At 42.8% G+C, this 20472-nt stretch overlaps 1 protein-coding gene across 1 annotated transcript; it reads left to right on the top strand.

Annotated features, from left to right (window-relative positions):
• Positions 1–1797: 1797 nt before the first annotated feature.
• foxj1b (forkhead box J1b) lies at positions 1798–5834 on the top strand. Its single transcript, XM_080873267.1, has 3 exons — positions 1798–2300; positions 2474–3136; positions 3799–5834. Exons 2-3 carry the CDS (start codon positions 2546–2548, stop codon positions 4705–4707), a joined length of 1500 nt encoding a protein of 499 aa, XP_080729393.1. The 5' UTR covers positions 1798–2300; positions 2474–2545; the 3' UTR covers positions 4708–5834.
• Positions 5835–20472: the final 14638 nt, after the last annotated feature.

Below are 20472 nucleotides of genomic sequence, written 5' to 3' on the forward strand. Positions count from 1 at the left end.
TAGAGCCTGAAGGGCTTGCTGGTGCAGTGCGATGAAAAGCTAGCTCTTGTCGGCCTCTGGACTCCAAATGTTCAAGCTTCACGCAGATGTGTTGCTAAAGTAAGTCAGAGGAGGAGGAGGAAGAGATTTAGCTAGCTCTGCATACTGTTGAAAATATTCCCAGGATTTAAGGAAAATCATTAATGCATGCGGGCCACAGCAGTGGTAAAATTGCCTCTGTTGACCATTAATCATGCAATATGCCATTAATGATGTAACATGCAAGGTTTAATTACAGTTTTTTTTCCCCTCACATTCCCAGGTACTTGCATCCAATGTTTCAAGAGAAAGATACGTTGCCAACCCTGTCCCAGTCTTTCACACATTTTGCAAAACAGTTTTGCATGATACTCCGTGAGCCTGTGACAATAAAAAAGGGGAAGAAAAGTGTACCCCAACAGAAAGTGATCAGTGCTTGCTTTCTTCCATTCATTCTACCTGTATTTGGTTTGTAGGTGCAATGCAGAATTGGTCCACGGGGAGGCAGTGCTTCCTCATGATTCAAATATGCTCTTCTGCATACAGTTGAAAAACATTGGTCTCTAATGTTTTTTAACCTGCGCAGAATGTGACTACAGCACACACACACACACACACACATATTTTAAAATATTCACAGTGTGTGTGAAAGCTCTATGCACCTTACTCTAAACATATGCATGCATAAAATGATACAGTAATCAATGAATATCACTTTAGGCTTTACAGATCTAGGTTTATACTGCCACTTGATTAAAATATTAAAATATTTTGTGCATATTTTGCAGAACCTTTTAGAAATAATTTTAAACTCCCTGGAGGGCAAAACAAAACCTGCAGAAAAACAACCATCCATTCATTTTTTCTGTCTGATGAGAGTCCAGTGAATACTCTGAACCTGTGGTGATGCATCACTGAGCAGAACACCAGAAAACAAACAGTGGCAGTTGACAGATACACATATCAATAGTATCGATATTAACACGGTATTGGATCGATACTAGCATGATACCTTGTTTCTATCCACTAAATTCAGTATGCAGCCCACTGAACTGCGTTAAATAAAATATTTTTTTCTTTTTCTTGGGGGAAGGTTTGAAAAAGTATACCTCAAACATGCACTATGAGAAATGTCTGATCCTTTTTATGCTGTAATATCTATTTGATTTATAGTCCACATCACAATTAAACAACAGAAGCTGACCCAAACTGCTTCTATATTTACATTTTAGATATCCAAAAAACCTAGTTTCAAAATACACGAAGATCTAAAAGGTGTGTTTTGTTGTATTAACAAATTATTGTGGAAAGTAAAACTCACAGTCATTTAATGGTGCTTAAAATGTACTCAGAATTTGAAAAACTGATTATGATTCATCTGGCAAGTCATGCAGCACCGCTCTCCCGTAGGTAAGCTGCCATCGGTTAGAAGTATCGGTATCTGTATTGCAATATTTGCTCTGTAAATTTACTCGACATGTTGATCGATATCAACATTTCCAGTAACACACATCAGGTTAAAGCCAGATTAAACAGTGTCCTTTTCAAACTTGACAGCACCACAGTATCAGCTGTAATTTAAAAAGCTACGTGAAGCGTGAGCTTATCAGTTAACTGCTGCTTTCTTTGCAGGTGCAAACTGCGCGCGGGACCTGTGGCGCGCCTCTTTCAGCGCCGGCGGGGATGCTGTGTGTGAGGCGCGCGCAGGAGGTGGAGGTGGGGGGTGTCACAGTTTTAGCCTGCTTCCTAGAATAAAGACAAACAGGAAACCACTAAACTGACCTTATTGCACCGCAGCCTGCGTGCACCAACCCCACTCGTGTTCTGACAGTCATTGCTGGGGACGTCTTTAGAGGGAGAGGGAGAGAGAGAGACCTGAAGTAAAGGCGAGAAGCCATGATATACAGCCAACCAATCAGAAATCTCTCCCCGAGACCGCATTTAAAGGGATAGTGAGCAGTCCCTGGAGATTTTACGGAGACTTATTTCACAACCGCTACACCTCCTCACGTCTTTGACCTCCCTCCACACTCCAGTAGTGCCGAGCGGTCGAATCGGTAGCATGGATCTGTCCTAAGTGCCGCCTCTCTTCTGTATGTTTTGTTTTGTTTTTCCTCCATGTGAGCTTGCCTCAGCTGCTGGATGCTCTTCGCCCCCACCCTCCCCGCCGCACTTGTTGCGCAGAGAGTGGATGCGCCGCTGAGTCCTTGGAGAGGAGAGGCAGGGACTCACTGCAACAGGTGCACACACGGAGCATCTCCTCCAGCGAGGCTACATCGCAGGTAGGTCAAACGGGCATCTTTAGCACATTTATTGATCGCATTCTGAGTGTTATGCTCGCAAATATCTAATTGCTGATTATCCATTCGACACCTTTACGCGAGGCACGGTTTGATCCGTTTATCTGACCGTGTTTGCGCTCTTTTCCTTTACTTTTCCTCTCGCCTTGAGACAGCGCTGAACTTTAAATGCCAGTTTTAAGGAGCCTCTGACAGTCTTCAGCCTCTGCCGCGTGTACAAAGCCAGGATGCCGGTGTTGACGAGCCCCGACATCGCCAACAAGTTTAAGGAGAGATGGCTGGCGGCTTACCCGGAAGATCACGTCTCTGGGTCTGAGTCTGCCCCCCTTGACGACAGCCTCACCAGCCTCCACTGGCTCCAGAATTTCTCCATCCTCAGCGCAGACCCGGAGCGTCCCAGCGGCGCGGGACTCGAGTGTCCGTCCTCGCAGCAGCACCTCTTCATCAAACGCCTCGCCTTCCCCGGACCGGGCACCGACTCTCCTTCCAGCCCCCCAGCCGGGGACACCGCCGCAACCGGGATGCCTCTGTATCTCGGGAGCCCCGTCACCTCTGGCAGCGACTCCACCGCGGCGGCTCCGCGGTTTCCCTGCGGCGCGCACCCCACGCCCGCCTACCCGCAGATCCCGATTCAGCCGAGCCCGCCGGTGGAGATCGACTACAAAACCAACCCCAAAGTCAAGCCGCCCTATTCCTACGCCTCTCTCATCTGCATGGCCATGCAGGCCAGCAAGCAGCCCAAAGTGACTCTGTCCACCATTTATAACTGGATCACGGAGAATTTCTGCTACTACAGACACGCGGAGCCCAGCTGGCAGGTAACAGAGACCGGATAACTCTTCTTCTATTATTTATGAATCTGCTAAATGGTGGAGTGAGGGAGAGAAGGGCCAGCAATTTGACTTCAGTGTCACCACCATACACGGCATATTCAGGCCACAGGAGATCAGACGAGGCCTTTGTTTTATCAGTGTGTGTGGGGGGAACTTAAATTATAATAATTGAAAACCTCAGACCCCCCTTCTCTGTCTCTTTGCAGGATTAGTGTCTCATTTCTGCCTTTGATGAGTTCCATGACAAGTGTTTTTAATCCATCTGAAATTTCCATCCTCCTAGACAGTGCTCTTCGCAGGGTTTTTGTCTGAAGGGAACGGTGATGGGGTGGAGAAAGCACTCCAATCTGTGTGTGTGTGTGCGTGCGTGTTAATGAGGGCTCCTGAGAGAGATGGCAGCTAAGCACAGCTGATCATGTTTGAAATGCACAGAGCTGCCTGTTACTAGAAAGCCTCATTAGGTACATTTGCTTCCCCATACAAACAACAACAATGCCCACCCCCGCCGCCCCACCTCCCCAACACCCACCTGCCCATCTCCCTCTCAAAGTGGCATGTTCAGTTTTTTTTGCATGACTGACTTAAATTTGCTCAAAGCCGATGGGGTCCACGCTAAATCACGTTGTGTTCCTGTGTGTGTGTTACAGAACTCGATTCGTCACAACCTGTCCCTCAACAAGTGTTTCAAGAAGGTCCCCAGACAGAAGGACGAGCCAGGAAAGGGAGGCTTCTGGCAGATTGATCCTCAGTATGCTGACATGTTTGTCAATGGCATCTTCAAGCGCAGGAGGATGTCTGCCAACCACTACAGCAGCAGCAGTGGAACCAACAGCGGTGCCCACAGGCAGAGCAAACTAGTTCAGAGTTACCACGCCAGCCAAAACGGCTGCCCCTACCAGGGCGCGGGAGGCAAACGGAAGCACCTGCCCTCAAAAAACAGCAACAGTAAGGTTATGAGGGCCACGGAGTCCCCTCTGCTAGCCACAGAGGCCAACAAGGCAGACGTCCTGAGAGGGGACTTTGACCTGTCCTCCGTGTTTGACGACGTCCTCGGCGGTAGCTGCAGCACCTTCGAAGATCTGGACATCAACACGGCGCTGAGCTCCCTGGGCTGCGAGATGGAGCTCGCTGGGCCGGGCAGGCAGGGGAGATGGTGTGGAGGAGTGGACGTTATGGGTCAGAGCCAGCACATGAACCTTCATCACCAATCCTATGGCTACATGGACCTAAGCGCTGCTTCCATGGAGTGTACGGTCAGCATGGGAGAGCTCCACGTGCCTCACGCACATCCGCAGCCACAGCAGCAGCAGCTGGACCCAGATCGCTTGCTCCAGAGCCACCACCAACACCACCACCACCATCAGCTGCAGCTGCAGCATTTCGACGAGCCCTCCATCCTCTTCCCGGAGCAGCCAGAAGAAGCGATGCTGCAAACATGGGAGGAGATAAAAGAGGAGGCACAGGCTATTCCGCTGACTCTGGATCAGGGCTTCAGCCTGTGCGAGGGCTTCTTCACAGAGATGCAGCCATGGGAACGAGTGGAGAGCTACCTGTGACCTTTGACCCTAACCACACTGACTTCTATTTGATATTTTGGTGTTTTTTGTTTTGTTTTTTTACATTCAATGACCTCTCTGATTGCTGGTCCATGTGGTCTGTATTATCTTTAAGGATAAAAGTTAGAGCTACAGCCCCATTTTACAATCATATCCCATCCCTCAGTTCTACTGCAGTGCACTCTGCATTTTTAATTTGTCACTTTTTCTTCCCTTAAAAAGACTTTAAAGCTTGTTGGATGATTATTGATCATTACCTGGCATAGACTTCCATTGTCTTCCCTGTCAGTTTACAGGGAGCAGCATGCAGCATGACGGAGCACTGATACTCAAACAATAAGAGAACTGACAAAAAGAACAGAAAGACTTTTACGTACCAAATTCAATTTTCAGATGTACTCATATCACAGCGTAGAAGGAATAGAAGGAGGAAGGATAATGAAGAAGAGACAAATGCTCACCCTTTAAATTGGATTTGGTGGAGGTTGAATACAAGGATGAGCGTTGAACCCGGCCGGACTGCAGCTTCTCGTCCCTCTGAGCTTATTGAGAAAGCACTGTCACTACAGGACTGACATATTGGATTCTATTGTGCTACATTAGCATTAACTCTTTTTTTAACTAACATGCAGTGAAATCAGCCATTCATCTCAATTGTTCATGTTGTGTGATAATGTAGGATGAAGGAGCAAAAATGGAGACAGAAGGAAAAAAAAAATCGTTGTAAGAGATTAGAACTCATTCATTTAAGATGCTGTTATATAGTCAATTTAATATATATATATCTATATATACATATAGATATATAAGTATATAGCATGAAGCTAGGCAAGATCATTTGCCATTTGTCTACAGTTATGTATTGCAATGCTAAAACCGGAGCAGTTGGTGGGTCATGAAATGGGACATTATGCACTTTGATAGGCAGCAGTTCCTAGGAAAGAAAGACAGCTTATGTTCAAGATGTTTAGTTTAATTTTTTACGGTATTAAAGTCATACTTTCGAACATTTACTGACCACATAATTAAAACAATGCACATGTGTTGCAAATGAACTCGACACTGCAATAAGTCAAACTGGCAAGCGTTTGTTTGTTGTTCTCTTTTCCTTCATATATATATATATATATATATATATATATATATATATATATATATATATATATATATATATATATATATATATATATATATAGGGATTTTTTATAAAACAATATTCCGCCAAATTTGTTGATATGCAGCTTATTGGAGTTTCTGTGACGATTAACCCTTCCCACCACTACCGGGCCGTCTCTGTTATTAAAAAGCAGCCAAGCCGCCATTTTTGAAAGGCTGCCAAGCACATACGGCGAAGAGGCCGCCTACCACCAGGATTAAAATGGATGTAGCATTTGTTGTGCTTCAGTTCTGTTGCGCCACATTTGGCAGAGTTGCAGCTGAGATTGTTTTAGGGAGCAGATTTAATAACATCAGTGTCACTGGCATTGTTAGAACGCTGGTGTTTGCTTTCTAATGTACTTTTTTTTTTTTTTTAAATCAGGTGGGAACGAGCACATTGTGCTGACGATTTGAAAATCAGTCTTTAGCCTGATGATAGAGGCCTATGGACTCCCTGTACTTCTGAATTTTTCCCAAGTGTCTCGTCTCTGTTGTGCCCTCACAGCACATGGATCTTGTGTGAGAGGATTTGGAGCTAACTTGGAGTTTTCTCAGAGTTCTGTTTTCGATCACAGGGTGATGGATTCTTTTGACCTTATTGATTACATTAGTGTAGGTTTTACTTTTCTTTAATTTGTGAGGTTTGTTTAAAAGAAATCCGATCAGAAATCTTGGAGGAGGGTTTAGGGACAGATGCATAAATTCATCAGTTAATGGCCAGACTTTCTTATTGTATCATTATGGTGGGTGACATGACCTCTTTAATCTTACCATGTTATTTCATTTGTACCTTTTTTAAGCTGTTTGAAAATGCAATCATGCCTTAATGCAATAAATGGTGTCAATTAAAGAAATCATCCTTTACTTGAAATATCTTAAAACACCAACACGTGGCGGTGAGCAACATAGCAGGGTGGTCAGGATTATTGTTTGAGTTAGAGGTGTGTGTGTGTGTGTGTGTGTGTGTGTGTGTGTGTGTGTGTGTGTGTGTGTGTGTGTGTGTGTGTGTGTGTGTGTGTGTGTGTGTGTGTGTGTGTGTGTGTGCAATCAACAGATAAAAGGTCTATCAGGGTTTATCATTAATCAGTCCAGACAGGCCTGCACTTGCCTGGCATTTGAAACATACCCGGGTAGATATAATAGCATGAACACCTGTACAGCAAACATAAGATAATAGCTCATTCTACCTTTAGACTGGCACAACCTTTTTTCACATAATATTCATTTTGCTGAGTAGCTAATGGCACTGCAGTTTTAACTCTAAATGAGGTTGAAGAGGATATAAATTAATCATTATCATAGCAAAACCTTCTGGGAGGAAGCTGCCAGTAACCCATGAAGCTGACCATGTTTTGCATGTAGTTTTGAGTCTTTGCTTGCTTTTTTTCAGTATGCAACAATCAAGCCAAACTCTGCAGTGTGGTCATTGGATGAACAGGGGTCAAGCTCTATCTTACAATCTAGGAACTATTGGTCATGTTATTGAAATGCAAAGAAACCCGAACAGACCAAAAAAATAGCTAATATGTTTGGTCATAAAGTGGGAAATGATCAGTTTTATGAACAAAAACTATGATGACATCCCCATAAATATAAAAAGTATGTTTATATCATTGCACTCACTGCAGAGAAGCACCTCGCTAGTCCCTGTTTGGTCCCCCTTTGCCTTCAGAACTGTTTTAATTGTTCATCGATTGAACAAGGTGCTGGAAACATTTCTCAGAGGTTTTATTCCTCATTGACATAAGTTCCACCACATTCCAAAGGTGCTCTAATGGATTGAGATCTGCTGACTGTGGAGGACATTTGAGTACAGTGAACTCTTTGTCAAGTTCAAAGAACCAGTCTGAGGTCATAAAGCAATGGACATGGTCAACAACAATATTCAGTTAGGTTGCAGCATTTACAAGTTAGTACTAAGAGGCCTAACGTGTGCCAAGAAAATAAGCTCCCACAGCACTGCACTACCGCCACCAGTCTGAACCACTGATACAAGGTAGGAGAGATCCATGCTTTCATGTTGTTTACACCATATTTTCAATCTACCATAATCGACTCATCAGACCAGGTAACATAATTTCCAATCATCTGTTGTCCAATTTTGGTGCGCCAGTTCTAATTGTAGCCCAAGTTTCCTCATCTTAGCTGAGTGTAGCCCATCTGCTTCAAGGTTTGACATGTTTGGAGATGTTCTTCCGTCTACTCTGTTTGTAGCAAGTGGTTATTTGAGTTACTGCTGCCTTACTGTCAGCTTGAAGCAGTCCGGCCATTTCCCTTTGACCTCTGGCATCAATAAAGCATTTTTGCACACAGAACTGCCGCTCACTGGACATTTACACTTTTTTGGACCATCCTGTGTAAATCCTAGAGATGGTTGATCAGCTGACACCAACAACCAAGTCACATTCAAAGTTACTTAAATCACCTTTATTTATCATTCTGATTCTTGACCATGTGTACGTGCCTAAACATATTGAGTTCCTACCATGTGATTGGCCTTTGAGTGCATGAACTTCTGCATATTATCTTCCTGTCTTATTCTATGTTACGCATTCCCCTTAACTGTACAGTAAGGGTCTATGAATAAGGCTCAACAGTGTGTTCTTTGCAGTATAAGCAACATACTGGAACAGCTGTGGTATTAAAAATTTCACCATTAGAATATAATCCAGTGCTGGTGCTGATGAGGTTGGAGGTATTACCATCACCTACAGCCACCCATTCTTCTTAAGTTCCACAGCCACAGCGTGTCCACAGCATATTTCTTGTTGCTGGTCTGTCACTGGTGGAATTTCCATAATCCAGTTGCCCAGGTAACCCTCAAATGTATCTATCACCCTGTCAGATGTCAATCAGCAGTATCCCTCCCTGTCATTGTGGCAGTCACTTCAATTGCTTGCCTCAAAGATGAGAAAACTTTAACACAGGACAAGCGTTCTTCAAATTGCCAGCAGTTAAATGTCATTGACAGTCTGTGGTCTCGAGCTGCCATGTTGCTGTGAATAACTTCCTGTATGGATACCCGTTAAAATGTGGTTAACTGGGAAATAAGCCAACCCAGAGCTCTGGAGTCTCTACTGAACAGCTCTGCTCTGTAGAGGATTGCAGAATGCCCACTTTAATAAAGAAACGACTACTTCAGTTCTAAAGGAGACGCTCGTATAGATCCTGCTGCTGTCTGATGGTGCAGATGTTTGATCATCTCAGCGCAAAGAATACCTAGCTCTTATTTAAGTCAAGATACAGGTTAGGTAGATGCTTGTGGATCAGTTTTATTGCTAAAAATAAAGAAACCTCATGCTGCGAACAGATATAATCGATTCATCCTTTATAACCTTTTTGTTTTTATTCCATAAAGTAGAGACTTTAAGGCTTCTTCTGATTTTGCTTAGACTTTGAAGTTAAAACTGGGTGTCTTGTGCTAAAAGCATGCGTTAGCATTTGACCTGGGCTACATGCTAACTTGGGATTGCTAATACAGCCATAATGACTGCTTAACATGATACACTGAGCAAAGCATGCTAAATATAAATCAAGTATCGGGCCAAGTGAAAAAGAAATTAACCTGCTAGTGAAACAAGATGAGAATTTAGCTGATCTGGAGTCAGCGTTTAGACGCTTTATAAATGCATTTAAAAAATAGTACTGATGAGGCTAAGTTTTTCAAACCCTGGAGGCCTGAAATTAGGAATGATCTGTAGGTGCTGGACAACTTTGAGGACTCTCAATGCATAAGAGCTCAAAAGGTTTAAAAAACGATAAGTCACTGGCATGCTATGCAAAGTACAGTGATTGCATCTGTGTTTGTGGCAAGTTCACAGTCTTTGCAGCTAATTAAATGTGTTGATTGTGGGTTTCAGGGTCAAATTAGTGTAATGAGAGGACAAACAACAATTCTCTAATCAACACTTTTGTCAACTCCAAATGATTATGGAAATTAAATATATTGTACTGTTACAAAGCATTCTAATGTGCAATTTTGTGCACACACAATTAAGAAAGCCTCATGTTAAAATTCCTAGATATGCATATATATCTTCGAATCAATATGCATCTATTTTATGGGATTTGTATTATATATGATATACATTATTGTATAGTGGCAATAGTGTTGTGAAAATAAGAACTACAGAAGGAGACAGTAGGAGCGTCACATTTATAAAGTCAAGCCTGTTGAAAACTACACGGCCCATTCTCCCCAGAAAGAGATGTGTCTGTAGCAGTTAGAAAAAGCCCTCATAACTTAGCTCCACATCTCATTTCAACTTTTTCCAGGATTTTGTTTGAATGCCCTGTATGAAAATGTGCTTTTCCACCTCAAATCTCTTTTTAATTGAAATTGCTGGAGTAAAAGGCGAAAACGGGCTTATCTCCATCCCTCTGGCTCACGGCTCCCAATAGCGACAGGTCATGTGTGGAGATCTCCAGGAATGGGTGGAATAACTCGGATTCCTTAAAACAGCGGGGACTACGGCCAGATTTAAGGCTGAGGCGTGTGACCGGTGACCACCCCGCATTTGAGAAAATCACCTCAGCTGATTGACATGCAGCTACTATGAGAGTCAAAGGCAAGTTTATACCAATAAAATCTCTGCCTGAAAGCAGGAGGGGAAAGATCAGTGTCACTTTCACAGTGAAGTGGAAAAAGCCATCCATTGTGCTCAATCCTATGTGTGTGTGTGTGTGCAAATGTGTGAATTCACATTTGGCTCTGTTTGTCTGCGACCCTGTGCACATGTCGGTGTGTGTCGTTACATTATACGCCTGCAATGTTTGTGTTGGTCCACGGGCTTCTTTGTCTGTACTCCTGGTGATGTGTGTGCTGCCCGCTGGGAGTGTGTGTACACGGCTGCGATTGGAGCCCCGTGGTGGCCCAGATAACACTATCTCTGTGGAGCCAGAGCCCCGTGGTTCTATTCAGCGTGGAGGATGAGAGGCTGGGACTGCCCAGCATGCGGACCTGCTGAAAGGAGAAGGAACAAGTCGTGCTGTCACTGTAGGCTAACCTGGCTTATAATGCTTTATAACCTCTTCTTTGGTGCCCCTCTGGGAGGCTGTGCATAGGTCTGAGTGTGCCTATGTGTGTGTGTGTGTGTGTGCGCGCTTGTGGGCCCATGGAGAAGGGCAAAGGTAGGGAACAGACACAAGATGAGGGTGTAGTCAGTGTTTTATTGCCTTCATGACACCCTCTGGACAGCTTCTGATTAGAGTCAGGCATAAACGGGGTCAGCCAGCTTTGCTGAAGAGCACTCCTCCTAGCTTGACATAGACAGTGGGTTCAACTCCCCGCTCATTGTGCAAAACCACACGGTTATTCTTTATATGGAAGGGAAAGCAGACAGAAGACACATGATGGGGGTCCCTAATTAGATGCTTCATTGTGCCACAAAGCAAAAACCAACAGTGGGAAAGTCTTACGGCTGCTTTATAGCCCCTGAGGAACCCCTGTGCACGAGTGATTACACGTACGGATAAGAGAAGGAGCTCACTGATAAAATAAATGTCCTCACTGTGCACTGAAGCACATGCATTCATAGAAGATCTTCATTAGGATTCTCCTTCACCTCTCTGACCTGGCGGGAAATTGTAATCCGTCCCTGGTTTCCAAGGCCATCACGTATTGATAAGGGGAAAAAAAGACTTGGGGTGATATTCAGTGGTCTGGCCATCTGTTAATGCCTCTCCAGCCTGGCTTGACACAAGAGGAGGGGCTTAGGGAGGAAATACACCTAAATAATCTTTCCAAAAGGCTGTTGTTTATGCATGAAATGCTAATAAGGGTTCCATTTAGATTGCCTGATCCATTTTGAAAGGAAGTACGGATGGTAAATTAGAATAAAAGGGCTGAGGTGTAACACGGGTAAGTGGAGGGGGGGGGGGTTCTTTTATTGAAAAAGATTATCAAGGACTCACCCAAATGCATAATTGAGCAGCGTCCAAATGGTCATGTTTATATACAATAAGATGAGAATCATTACTCCAAGTGCTAGATTTTTTTAAAAACGCATTTTCCCTCAATGAAAGCTTTATTGTTGTAGTTTTTCCAGAGGAGTCTTTAGTCCCTCGAAAATGAAGACTGGATCTCGTATTTCCACACGTCCGTCCAGTTTAGTTTTGATGTGCTAATTTTTATTCATTCAGGGCATAATGTGAAAAAAAGGCGTGCAAATGAGTGCAATTGCAACAGTAACGCACAGATGGCAATCATGAAAACATATAAAAACATATGTATTCTTGAAGGCCAAAGAGGCTCTTATAATATCAGGGATGCTTGGGGCTTAAGTCACATCAGATGTGTCCCATTCTCTTTTCCACTGCCTTTTTCTCTCCTCTGTTTCTATGATCATCCACTCTCAACTAGTCATTCGCTGCAGGAGCATTTTTTTAACCATTTTCATTACTTCTGTTATGCTTTTCAGCGTTCAGAGTGCCTTAACCTTGGAGGCCTTAGATTTCTCTTTACTCTGTTATCCTTGACTTTCTTTCAGCAACAGTGTTGCTAAGAATGAGTGAGGTCGAACTTGAGAAAAACGCAGACTGTACAGTATGCCCGCCACACCGCATACCGCACATCTTCAGAGGCTCTATCAGCAAATTAGGCCCGATATGGATGCGACTCCAGTGTAGTGCTGCAACTGTATTCCCATTTGGAAGATTATCATTGTTAAGCAGCCCAACATCAATAACAATGTTAACAAAATGCATGTGATGTGCATGCATGGATTCATATTACTCTTTTTTTAATGACAGAGTGACCTCGAAAGAAATGTATTTTAATGAAGGTTTATTAAATGCCTGCACCACTTCTGTTTATGGAGACTCCTTTGAGACGTGTAACTCTTTTGTATAACTAAGAAAATGAAGCTTTGAAGCAGGTGGTGAATGTTGTAGTTCACGTCTAACAATGTTCTTTTTCTAAACCTAATCAGGTAGTTTTGGTGCCTGAAGACGCAAATTAAGTGTAAAAGTAGCAACAAAGAAAAGTGACCTACAGCACCTTCTCCTGTCTCCTAATGCAGACTGTGCTGCCATGCTTTCGGTAGAAGGATCAGGTAGAGGGCCATCTCTCTGGTACCCTTCATTTATTCTCCACTTGTCCAGCTACTTCAAATTTGGTAAAAATGGAACAATATTCACCTGCTCCAAGTTTTCTTGTCTTTATGCTTGGCTAACAAGCAACCAGCAATAGCCTTGCACAATAGCCTTGCACAATACTATTTTTATATCAGTTCATTGTGCACAATGAACTGATATAAAAATAGTATAGATCCTCAGCTGTCACCCTTTGCTTTAAAAAATGAAGGCATAATATTAAGTTTATTTTACAAAATTCTTTTTTCTTTATAAGGACTTTTTTTGTGCAAATTCATTCCAGGCCCTGTAGTGATTTAACCAACGATATATGACTTTTTTTTAGCAGTGTTTGTGGGTAATGTACTAAAAAGTAACACATTTACTACTTGAGTAACATGCTGCACTAGATATAAAATTTATATAATCTGTTGTTATCATTTTCTTTCCCTTCCTGACACACAGCTATGTTTTAGCGTCAGCACGCGGGAACCTCAGCTAGCAAGATGGTAGAAAGAGCAAAACTGTGCTGTGAAAGTATTCACTTTATATTGAATGCACTTCATATTGAAAAAAAAAAATCCCAAACGTGCTCCAGACATGATCAAGGACACCTGGTATTTAACAGAGCAGCTTCAAAACACAAAGCGCTATCATTTCTCTAGCCCAAAAACAGCTAGCTGTTAGCGTTGCTATAGCTGTGCTACGAGGCTGGAGTGGATGCTACCAATATCAAGCTGTAGAGTAAACCTGCCCTCTGAAAACTATACCCAACATGCACAGGGAACTGCAAGTAGATAATGAGGTAATGCAAGAGCAGAAACAGTGTTTGTTAATAAAAAATTAATGGTGATAGTCATCAAGTATTTTTTTCTTTGAGCAGAGCCTTGCTGGACTCGGTGTCCAACTCCAGGCCTCAAGGGCCAGTGTCCTGCAGGTTTTAGATATTACCCTGGGTCAGCACACCTGAATCAAATGGTTACTTCATTTAGCCATTCAGCTAATTTAGCAAATTAAATAAGCTGTGTTGGATCAAGGACACATCTAAAACCTGCAGGACACCAGCCTTTGAGGCCTGGAGGTGGACACCCCTGATCTAGTATCCTGACACTTACTGCATATTAAAAGTATTATCATAAAAGTTCTTATTTTTAATCTTTTCATCAAACAATCTGCAAGAATGTCAGTGAGTGCATTTCCAAAGATCTTGTATTATTCCTTTGTTACATACAGCTGCTTTAAAAGAAAAAAAGGGGAGAACAGAGCCAAGTTATTAAGGCAGCAATAAAAGTGCCAAGTAACATTTTTCTGGAGTTCCTTAAAGAACAAATGCACTCACATTTATGTTTACAATATATTCACAATGGAATAATAAAGAAATCTGGGGTTCAGCATATATGTCTGTTGCTTTATGTGTGTGCATCTTGGCATCCAGCACATGGTCAGAGAAAGACATTCTTGTCCCGTGCCTTCGGTCTCTGTGGTCGCAGGGAGCAGCCGTTTGTCCCACAGGCAGACAGGAGGAGGGCGCACAACTGCCCCCCACAAACACAATTATACACCCAGACTTAGGCCAGTCACACAGATACAACTGCATGAACCCTCACAAGGTCCAACAATCGTGCCCACACACAGAGGGCTAGCCAGAGGGCAGCGTGTCAGGAGGCTGAGCGTGGACGAGAGCGTAGAAAACGAGCCAGGACGGTCCTGGAGCTGTGCCACTCACACAGCATCAGTATCGGTGCCAAGAAGCAGAGCAGAAAACAAGTCTGGACCAATCTCCTCAATGTGGCCTGCTGCTCTGCCAGGTTCTCAGCCAGAAAAACTGCTGGTTAGATCGTTGTGGAGCTCACAAAAAGTTTTTGGAGGTACTGTTCTGACCAGAAAGTTCTTCCTCCAGAAACTGTTTCTGACAGTGGCCCTGAGAGGTCAAATTTACTGCACCTTAAAAAAAACAGCAGGCAAAAGAAAAATGCTGAAAAAGTCGAATATTTGCTGCATTTGAAAAGAAATGCAGCAGAAAGCTCACTCTTTTTTTCTAGTTCCTTTGTGTTGGTGTTTTCTCAAGTTACAGTGCATTTGATCTCTCAGGACCACCGTAGTATCTCAATTCCATATATTTTAAAGGTAAAAAAAAAAAGGGAAGTCTAATTATTTATGCTGTGAGCCATCCATTAAGCCTTGGACGTGGTGAAAAGTGTTACTCATTCATCATCATTTTTTAAAATATTTTTTTAAAACCTTCTCCCACAACTTTCTCCCGCTTACATGGAAACGATGGAACTGAAGGTTATGAAGACATTCTAAGAAGCTAAGACATAAAGATAAGACAGACAAAAGGCACTGGATATGTGTTTGCACTTACCTGTGTGTAAATGAGAAAAACCACACTTGCATGCAGGTGTACGTGTGAGCGTGGGTGTGTGTGGGCGGGCACACGTGTGTGTGTGTGTGTGTGTGTATCCATCCACCCCCTCCTACTATCCAGGATATCTCAAAGCCACTAGACAGCCTCCACCACCTTCTCCTCCAGTCACACAGTTTTTCCATTCTTCACCCTTCGTCCCTGTGCTGCTGTTGAGGGCTCTTATTTGATTAGCTGCGATTTGTTTTGTGAAGCAGTGAAGCATTTGGCTCAGCCAGGGGAGCCGCACACACACACTCTGACAGACACATGCGTGGGTTCTCAGACAAAACACAAAGACACACACAGGGCACACAAGTGTATTTCGCATCTAGATTACCCCAACCATGTCTCCATCCTTGAATCGCATATCAGAGGATTTAAAAGCTAACTTACATCACAAGTAGTTATATCACATAGCACAGCTCTTTGTCTCAGGATATGAATGACAAAAAAAAAAGAAACAGGCATCTCCAAACCTGTGAGGAGATGCGAGGGTCATAGCCATGACTAAACGGTTTCTTTAATGCTGACTCACCAGCATCTGTTTACATGACTTCATGCCGCGAGCTCAAGAAATTACCTCTGATTGTATAGGAATGACAGTAGAGTGACACTCTATCTACCAGGCCTTAGTTGCACTAACAGTAAACCCGTCAATAATGAATGTGAGGTCACTGTGTTAGCGAGGGTGTGTTAGTTTGAGAAGTGTGTGAAAAAGATGCACGCAAATACAGGTTGTCATTGTCTCAATATCAGGCTCCCTGTGCCAGCAGAACATGTCAGATGTTGGGTCACCATACGCAGCAAGAACAGTTCTAATGATGGGTAGCGCTTGAGTCTGCTGCAGGCAGGTATTTTGTTTGGTTTTCCAATTGTGCATGTTGTGGAAGCATTTGGTGTCTTTCTCTGCACATTATAGACTGTATATAAAAGACAAATCTATGATTAATGAAATCTAGTTGTAGGGCCAGGAGCTGAACATTTTTGCCTTCATCATCTTGTTGTTTTTTAAGCTGAATGTGATGAGGAAGGGGTGGATCTGGGAAAAACAAAACAACAACAACAGCAAAAAACTGAGGGATACTTTTATCTTGACAGCAGTTTATAAATCACTACGCAAAACCCTGCTTTATGGCCTCTGTTGTCATGGTTCTGGGTCTGTGGCCCAGAGTTTTGGGAATATTTAGTAGTTTTCTCATTTGTTATCCTTATATTATGGTTCTGTGTATTGTTGTCATTCAGGCTTTTGTTATAATGTGGTTAAGTTTGTGTTCCAGGTTTTGGGTCTTATAGTTGTCATTCTGCTGTGCTCTGTATTTGTATTTCCTGATCTTAGTTTTGTTAATTAGGCTTTAGATCACTGGTATCATCCTACTTTTGTTCCTGTCCCTCTGTCAAGCCCATGTGTCTGAGGCTCGGTGTGTGTTACTTCCTGTTTTGCTTTGATAGTCTCCTGCCTCATGTGTATCGTGTTCAGTTTTGCTTCCCTTGTCTTGTTAACCTCGATTTATGTCATCTGTGTTTCCACCTGTGACCTGCTCCCTCTTTATCCCGTGTGTGAGTATATTATCTGAGTTTCCCTTTGTTCTTTGTTGTGTCTTCCATCTATTTGTGTGCTCAGGGTATCTGTGTTTCCTGAACTGAGTAGTTCTTTGTTTCAATAGAATTTGAGGGTTTTTTTGTATCTTGTGTTTTTGGTAGTGCATAGCAATAAAGCTGTTTTTGGACTTACCTTTGTGCTTCTTGAGTCCTGCGTTTGGGTCCTAACCTGCCTGCACGCAGCAGATTATGGCATCTTTTGACAAACAGGAACCATAATTTCAGAAGTGAACATCCTTTTGTAATTAGAAAGATGTGAAACCACTAACAAAGACAATAAACTCACTAGGAATGTGTTTACTGAGGTCACAGTACTGGGAGCTGAAGAGTCTTAGCAAAGAACAAATTTCATAATAGCTTAAATCTTTAACGATTTATTCCCATTTTATAACAGAATCTATGAAAAAATGCCAGCAATAACACAATTTGACAGACATAAAATAGTAATTTTGAACCAACAATCAAAGAGCTGTTAGCTGATATGGGGTGTCCTCAAAAAATCTGAGGAAACTGAACAAGTGAAAGACAAAAGAAGAAGTGGCAGTCCTAAAAAACTAATTCTCCAGCAGATCAAGAAGGATGGAATTATCAATACAGAAAACTACCATCAGATTTTGAGCTTCGTTTATCAGCATGTCAGTGATCTCAAACACACTGCCAAACACACAATTGATCACTACCAGTCATGGATTGGCCTCCCCAAAGCCTGGAGCTCAACATCATTGACGTGGTGTGGGATCATCTTAACTGACAATTGAACAAAAGGCAGACAACGTCCAAAGAAGTGCTTTGAATGTCCTTCAAGAAGCCAGGAGAACTCCTACTGAAGACTACTTAAAGACATGACAAGGAAGCTGCCTGAGAGAGTTCAGACTGTGTTCAAGAATAAAGGTGATCATACTGAATATTGACTTTCAAGCTCATTAGAATTGTGTGATCTCCATTTTGGCCGTATATACTGCATTTCCAGTGTTGGGGAATAATGGAATACATGTACCGCCGTTACGTATTTAAAATACAAAATATGAGTAACTGTATTCTGTTACAGTTACCGTTTAAAAAGGTGGTATTTAGAATACAGTTACTTTGTTGAAATAAAGGGATTACACGGCGGTCTTTTCCTGTTTCATATGTTCGGCTGTCCCCTCTCTATTTTTGGTAATTCCACGCCGGTGGAAACCCAAACAAAACACGCATTAAGAGGCTCTAATGTCTGTGTCTCAATCTCGCGGCCCATGTCACCCCTACTTGCAGCCCACATAATGACGTGAAGAAAGAGTTTTTAAAAAAATTAGTGTTCAAAAATTATTTAATATGAAGGCAATAGGCAGATTGTTACAGGCATAGCCCTAAAGAATGTAGCCTCATGGGCAGTGTAGCCCAACTGTAAGTAAGCTATTAAGACTCGACTGTACACTGTGTTCGTGTTTTCCTCCGAAACAATAAATGGTAAATGGCCTGTATTTGTATAGCGCTTTACTAGTCCCTGAGGACCCCAAAGTGCTTTACACATCCAGTCAGCCACACACTGCTGATGGTAAGCTACATTGTAGCCACAGCCACCCTGGGGCGCACTGACAGAGGCGAGGCTGCCGAACACTGGCACCACCGGGCCCTCTGACCACCACCAGTAGGCAACGGGTGAAGTGTCTTACCCAAGGACACAACGACCGAGACTGTCCAAGCCGGGGCTTGAACTGGCAACCTTCCGATTACAAGGCGAACTCCCAACTCTTGAGCCATGATCGCCTGTTCCTTTCCGTTGGAGCAGCCTTTCAACGCCTCTCTCTGTCTCTCGCTAGCAAAGTTGACCCAGACAACAAAGTAAAGCTAGTTTTCGACTATGAGCCGACAGGGAACCCGACGTATTAGCCAGAGTTCCCTTTACTAATAGTTTTCTATACGAGATCGCTGCAAAAAGTGCAGCCTTACCTAATGTCCACCCTACTGTTACTCATTTTATATTAACATTTAAAAATCCAGTTGGTATTGGTATGGCGGCTAACCTTCAGTAATAGTAATAAGTCACACAGCAATAGTACATTCATGTAGTTGTAAAAAGCTTGATAATATATTAAGTAATCCAAAGTATTCCGAATACGTTACTCTCATTGAGTAACGTAACAGAATACGTTACAAAATACATTTTGGGGCATGTATTCTGTAATCTGTAGTGGAATACATTTTAGAAGCAACCTTCCCAACACCGTGCATTTCCATGTATGTTTTTATATATATATATAAATAAATTACTGACTCAATGATTTTGCACAATATTATATTTGTACAAAGACAGAAACATGATCAGATATATTCATAACCATCATTGAACCCAAGACTCGTATTACAAAAATCACTTTCAGGCAAAACTAGACCTGCGACTTACAAGACAGCCCATTATCCAAACATCCTACATCAGCAAATATGATTTTCCAGGAGAGGTGGATTGTTTTTCCTGTTTTTCTCTGTTAATTCCCATCTGTCATCCGTGTCTCCTGCAATGACAAGCACAAATTTCTCCTCACTTGGTTGTCTCTCACTCCACCCTTGCTGTTCTATCTCTCCCCATCTCCCACACCCCACACCCACCCGCCCTAAACCACGAGGGGTTAATTAAAACTGATTGGGTCCTTGGAGACCACACCTGCCTCTGACAGTAAGGCATCAGGCTCATATGATCCATGTGTGTTTGTGCGTGTGCATGACTCTGTGCGGATATGTGCTTAGCACATCATGTGCTCTGATACCTATCCCGCTAGAACACCAGGACAGCTTTCAGTGTGTGCGCAGGTTTATGTCATTAGATCTGTGTGTGGCCTTTAGTATTTCACTCTATATTTGCATTCTCTGTGGATAGATACATATACATTTTAATAGTGTGTCTCCCATCTTTTCAGAGACACTTAAGGATCTCATGCTTGATGGCTGATTAGACTCCGCTCAGTGGAACCAATGGCTGCTTTGCTTTAACTTCACACCTGTCTGTCACATAGAGAGACCCTGAAGAAGGGACATATATATGATTTAAACCTCCTATCATCATCTTTACCACTGCTGAGATTAGACACACAATATAAAGTATAATCAGCTCAAGAATCATTCTAGTTCATGTGGAAGCTGATAGGGCCAAAGCTTGCACATATGCATGTTAACAATGAAATGCATGAATGACAGAGTGATAAAGGCTGTCGTTTTGTAGGTGTGTGTATGTGTGTATATGTTCTGGCAAGGGATGTGTTTGTGTGTAGAGACAAGAACTAGTGTTGTATAACAGCACCTGGCAAGGGAGAATTGCAACAGGCACACACATACACATACACAGAGCTCCCGCTGCTAAGTTGGCAGGTAGAACAGTCAAATTAGCCACTGGAGAACAAAGCACAAGACCACCGCTGGGAAAAGGTAAAGGGAAAAAAAGTGGTAGAAGCCAGAGGAAGAAATAGAGAGGCTGAGATGGAGATGGAGCGAGAGGTGAAGAAAGAAGATGACAGAGAGGGGGAAGATGAGAAGCACAACTGGGAGTTGTATGT

This window comes from Rhamphochromis sp. 'chilingali' (genome assembly GCF_963969265.1).
Source record: "Rhamphochromis sp. 'chilingali' genome assembly, chromosome: 22".
Classification (NCBI taxonomy): Eukaryota; Metazoa; Chordata; class Actinopteri; order Cichliformes; family Cichlidae; genus Rhamphochromis; species Rhamphochromis sp. 'chilingali'.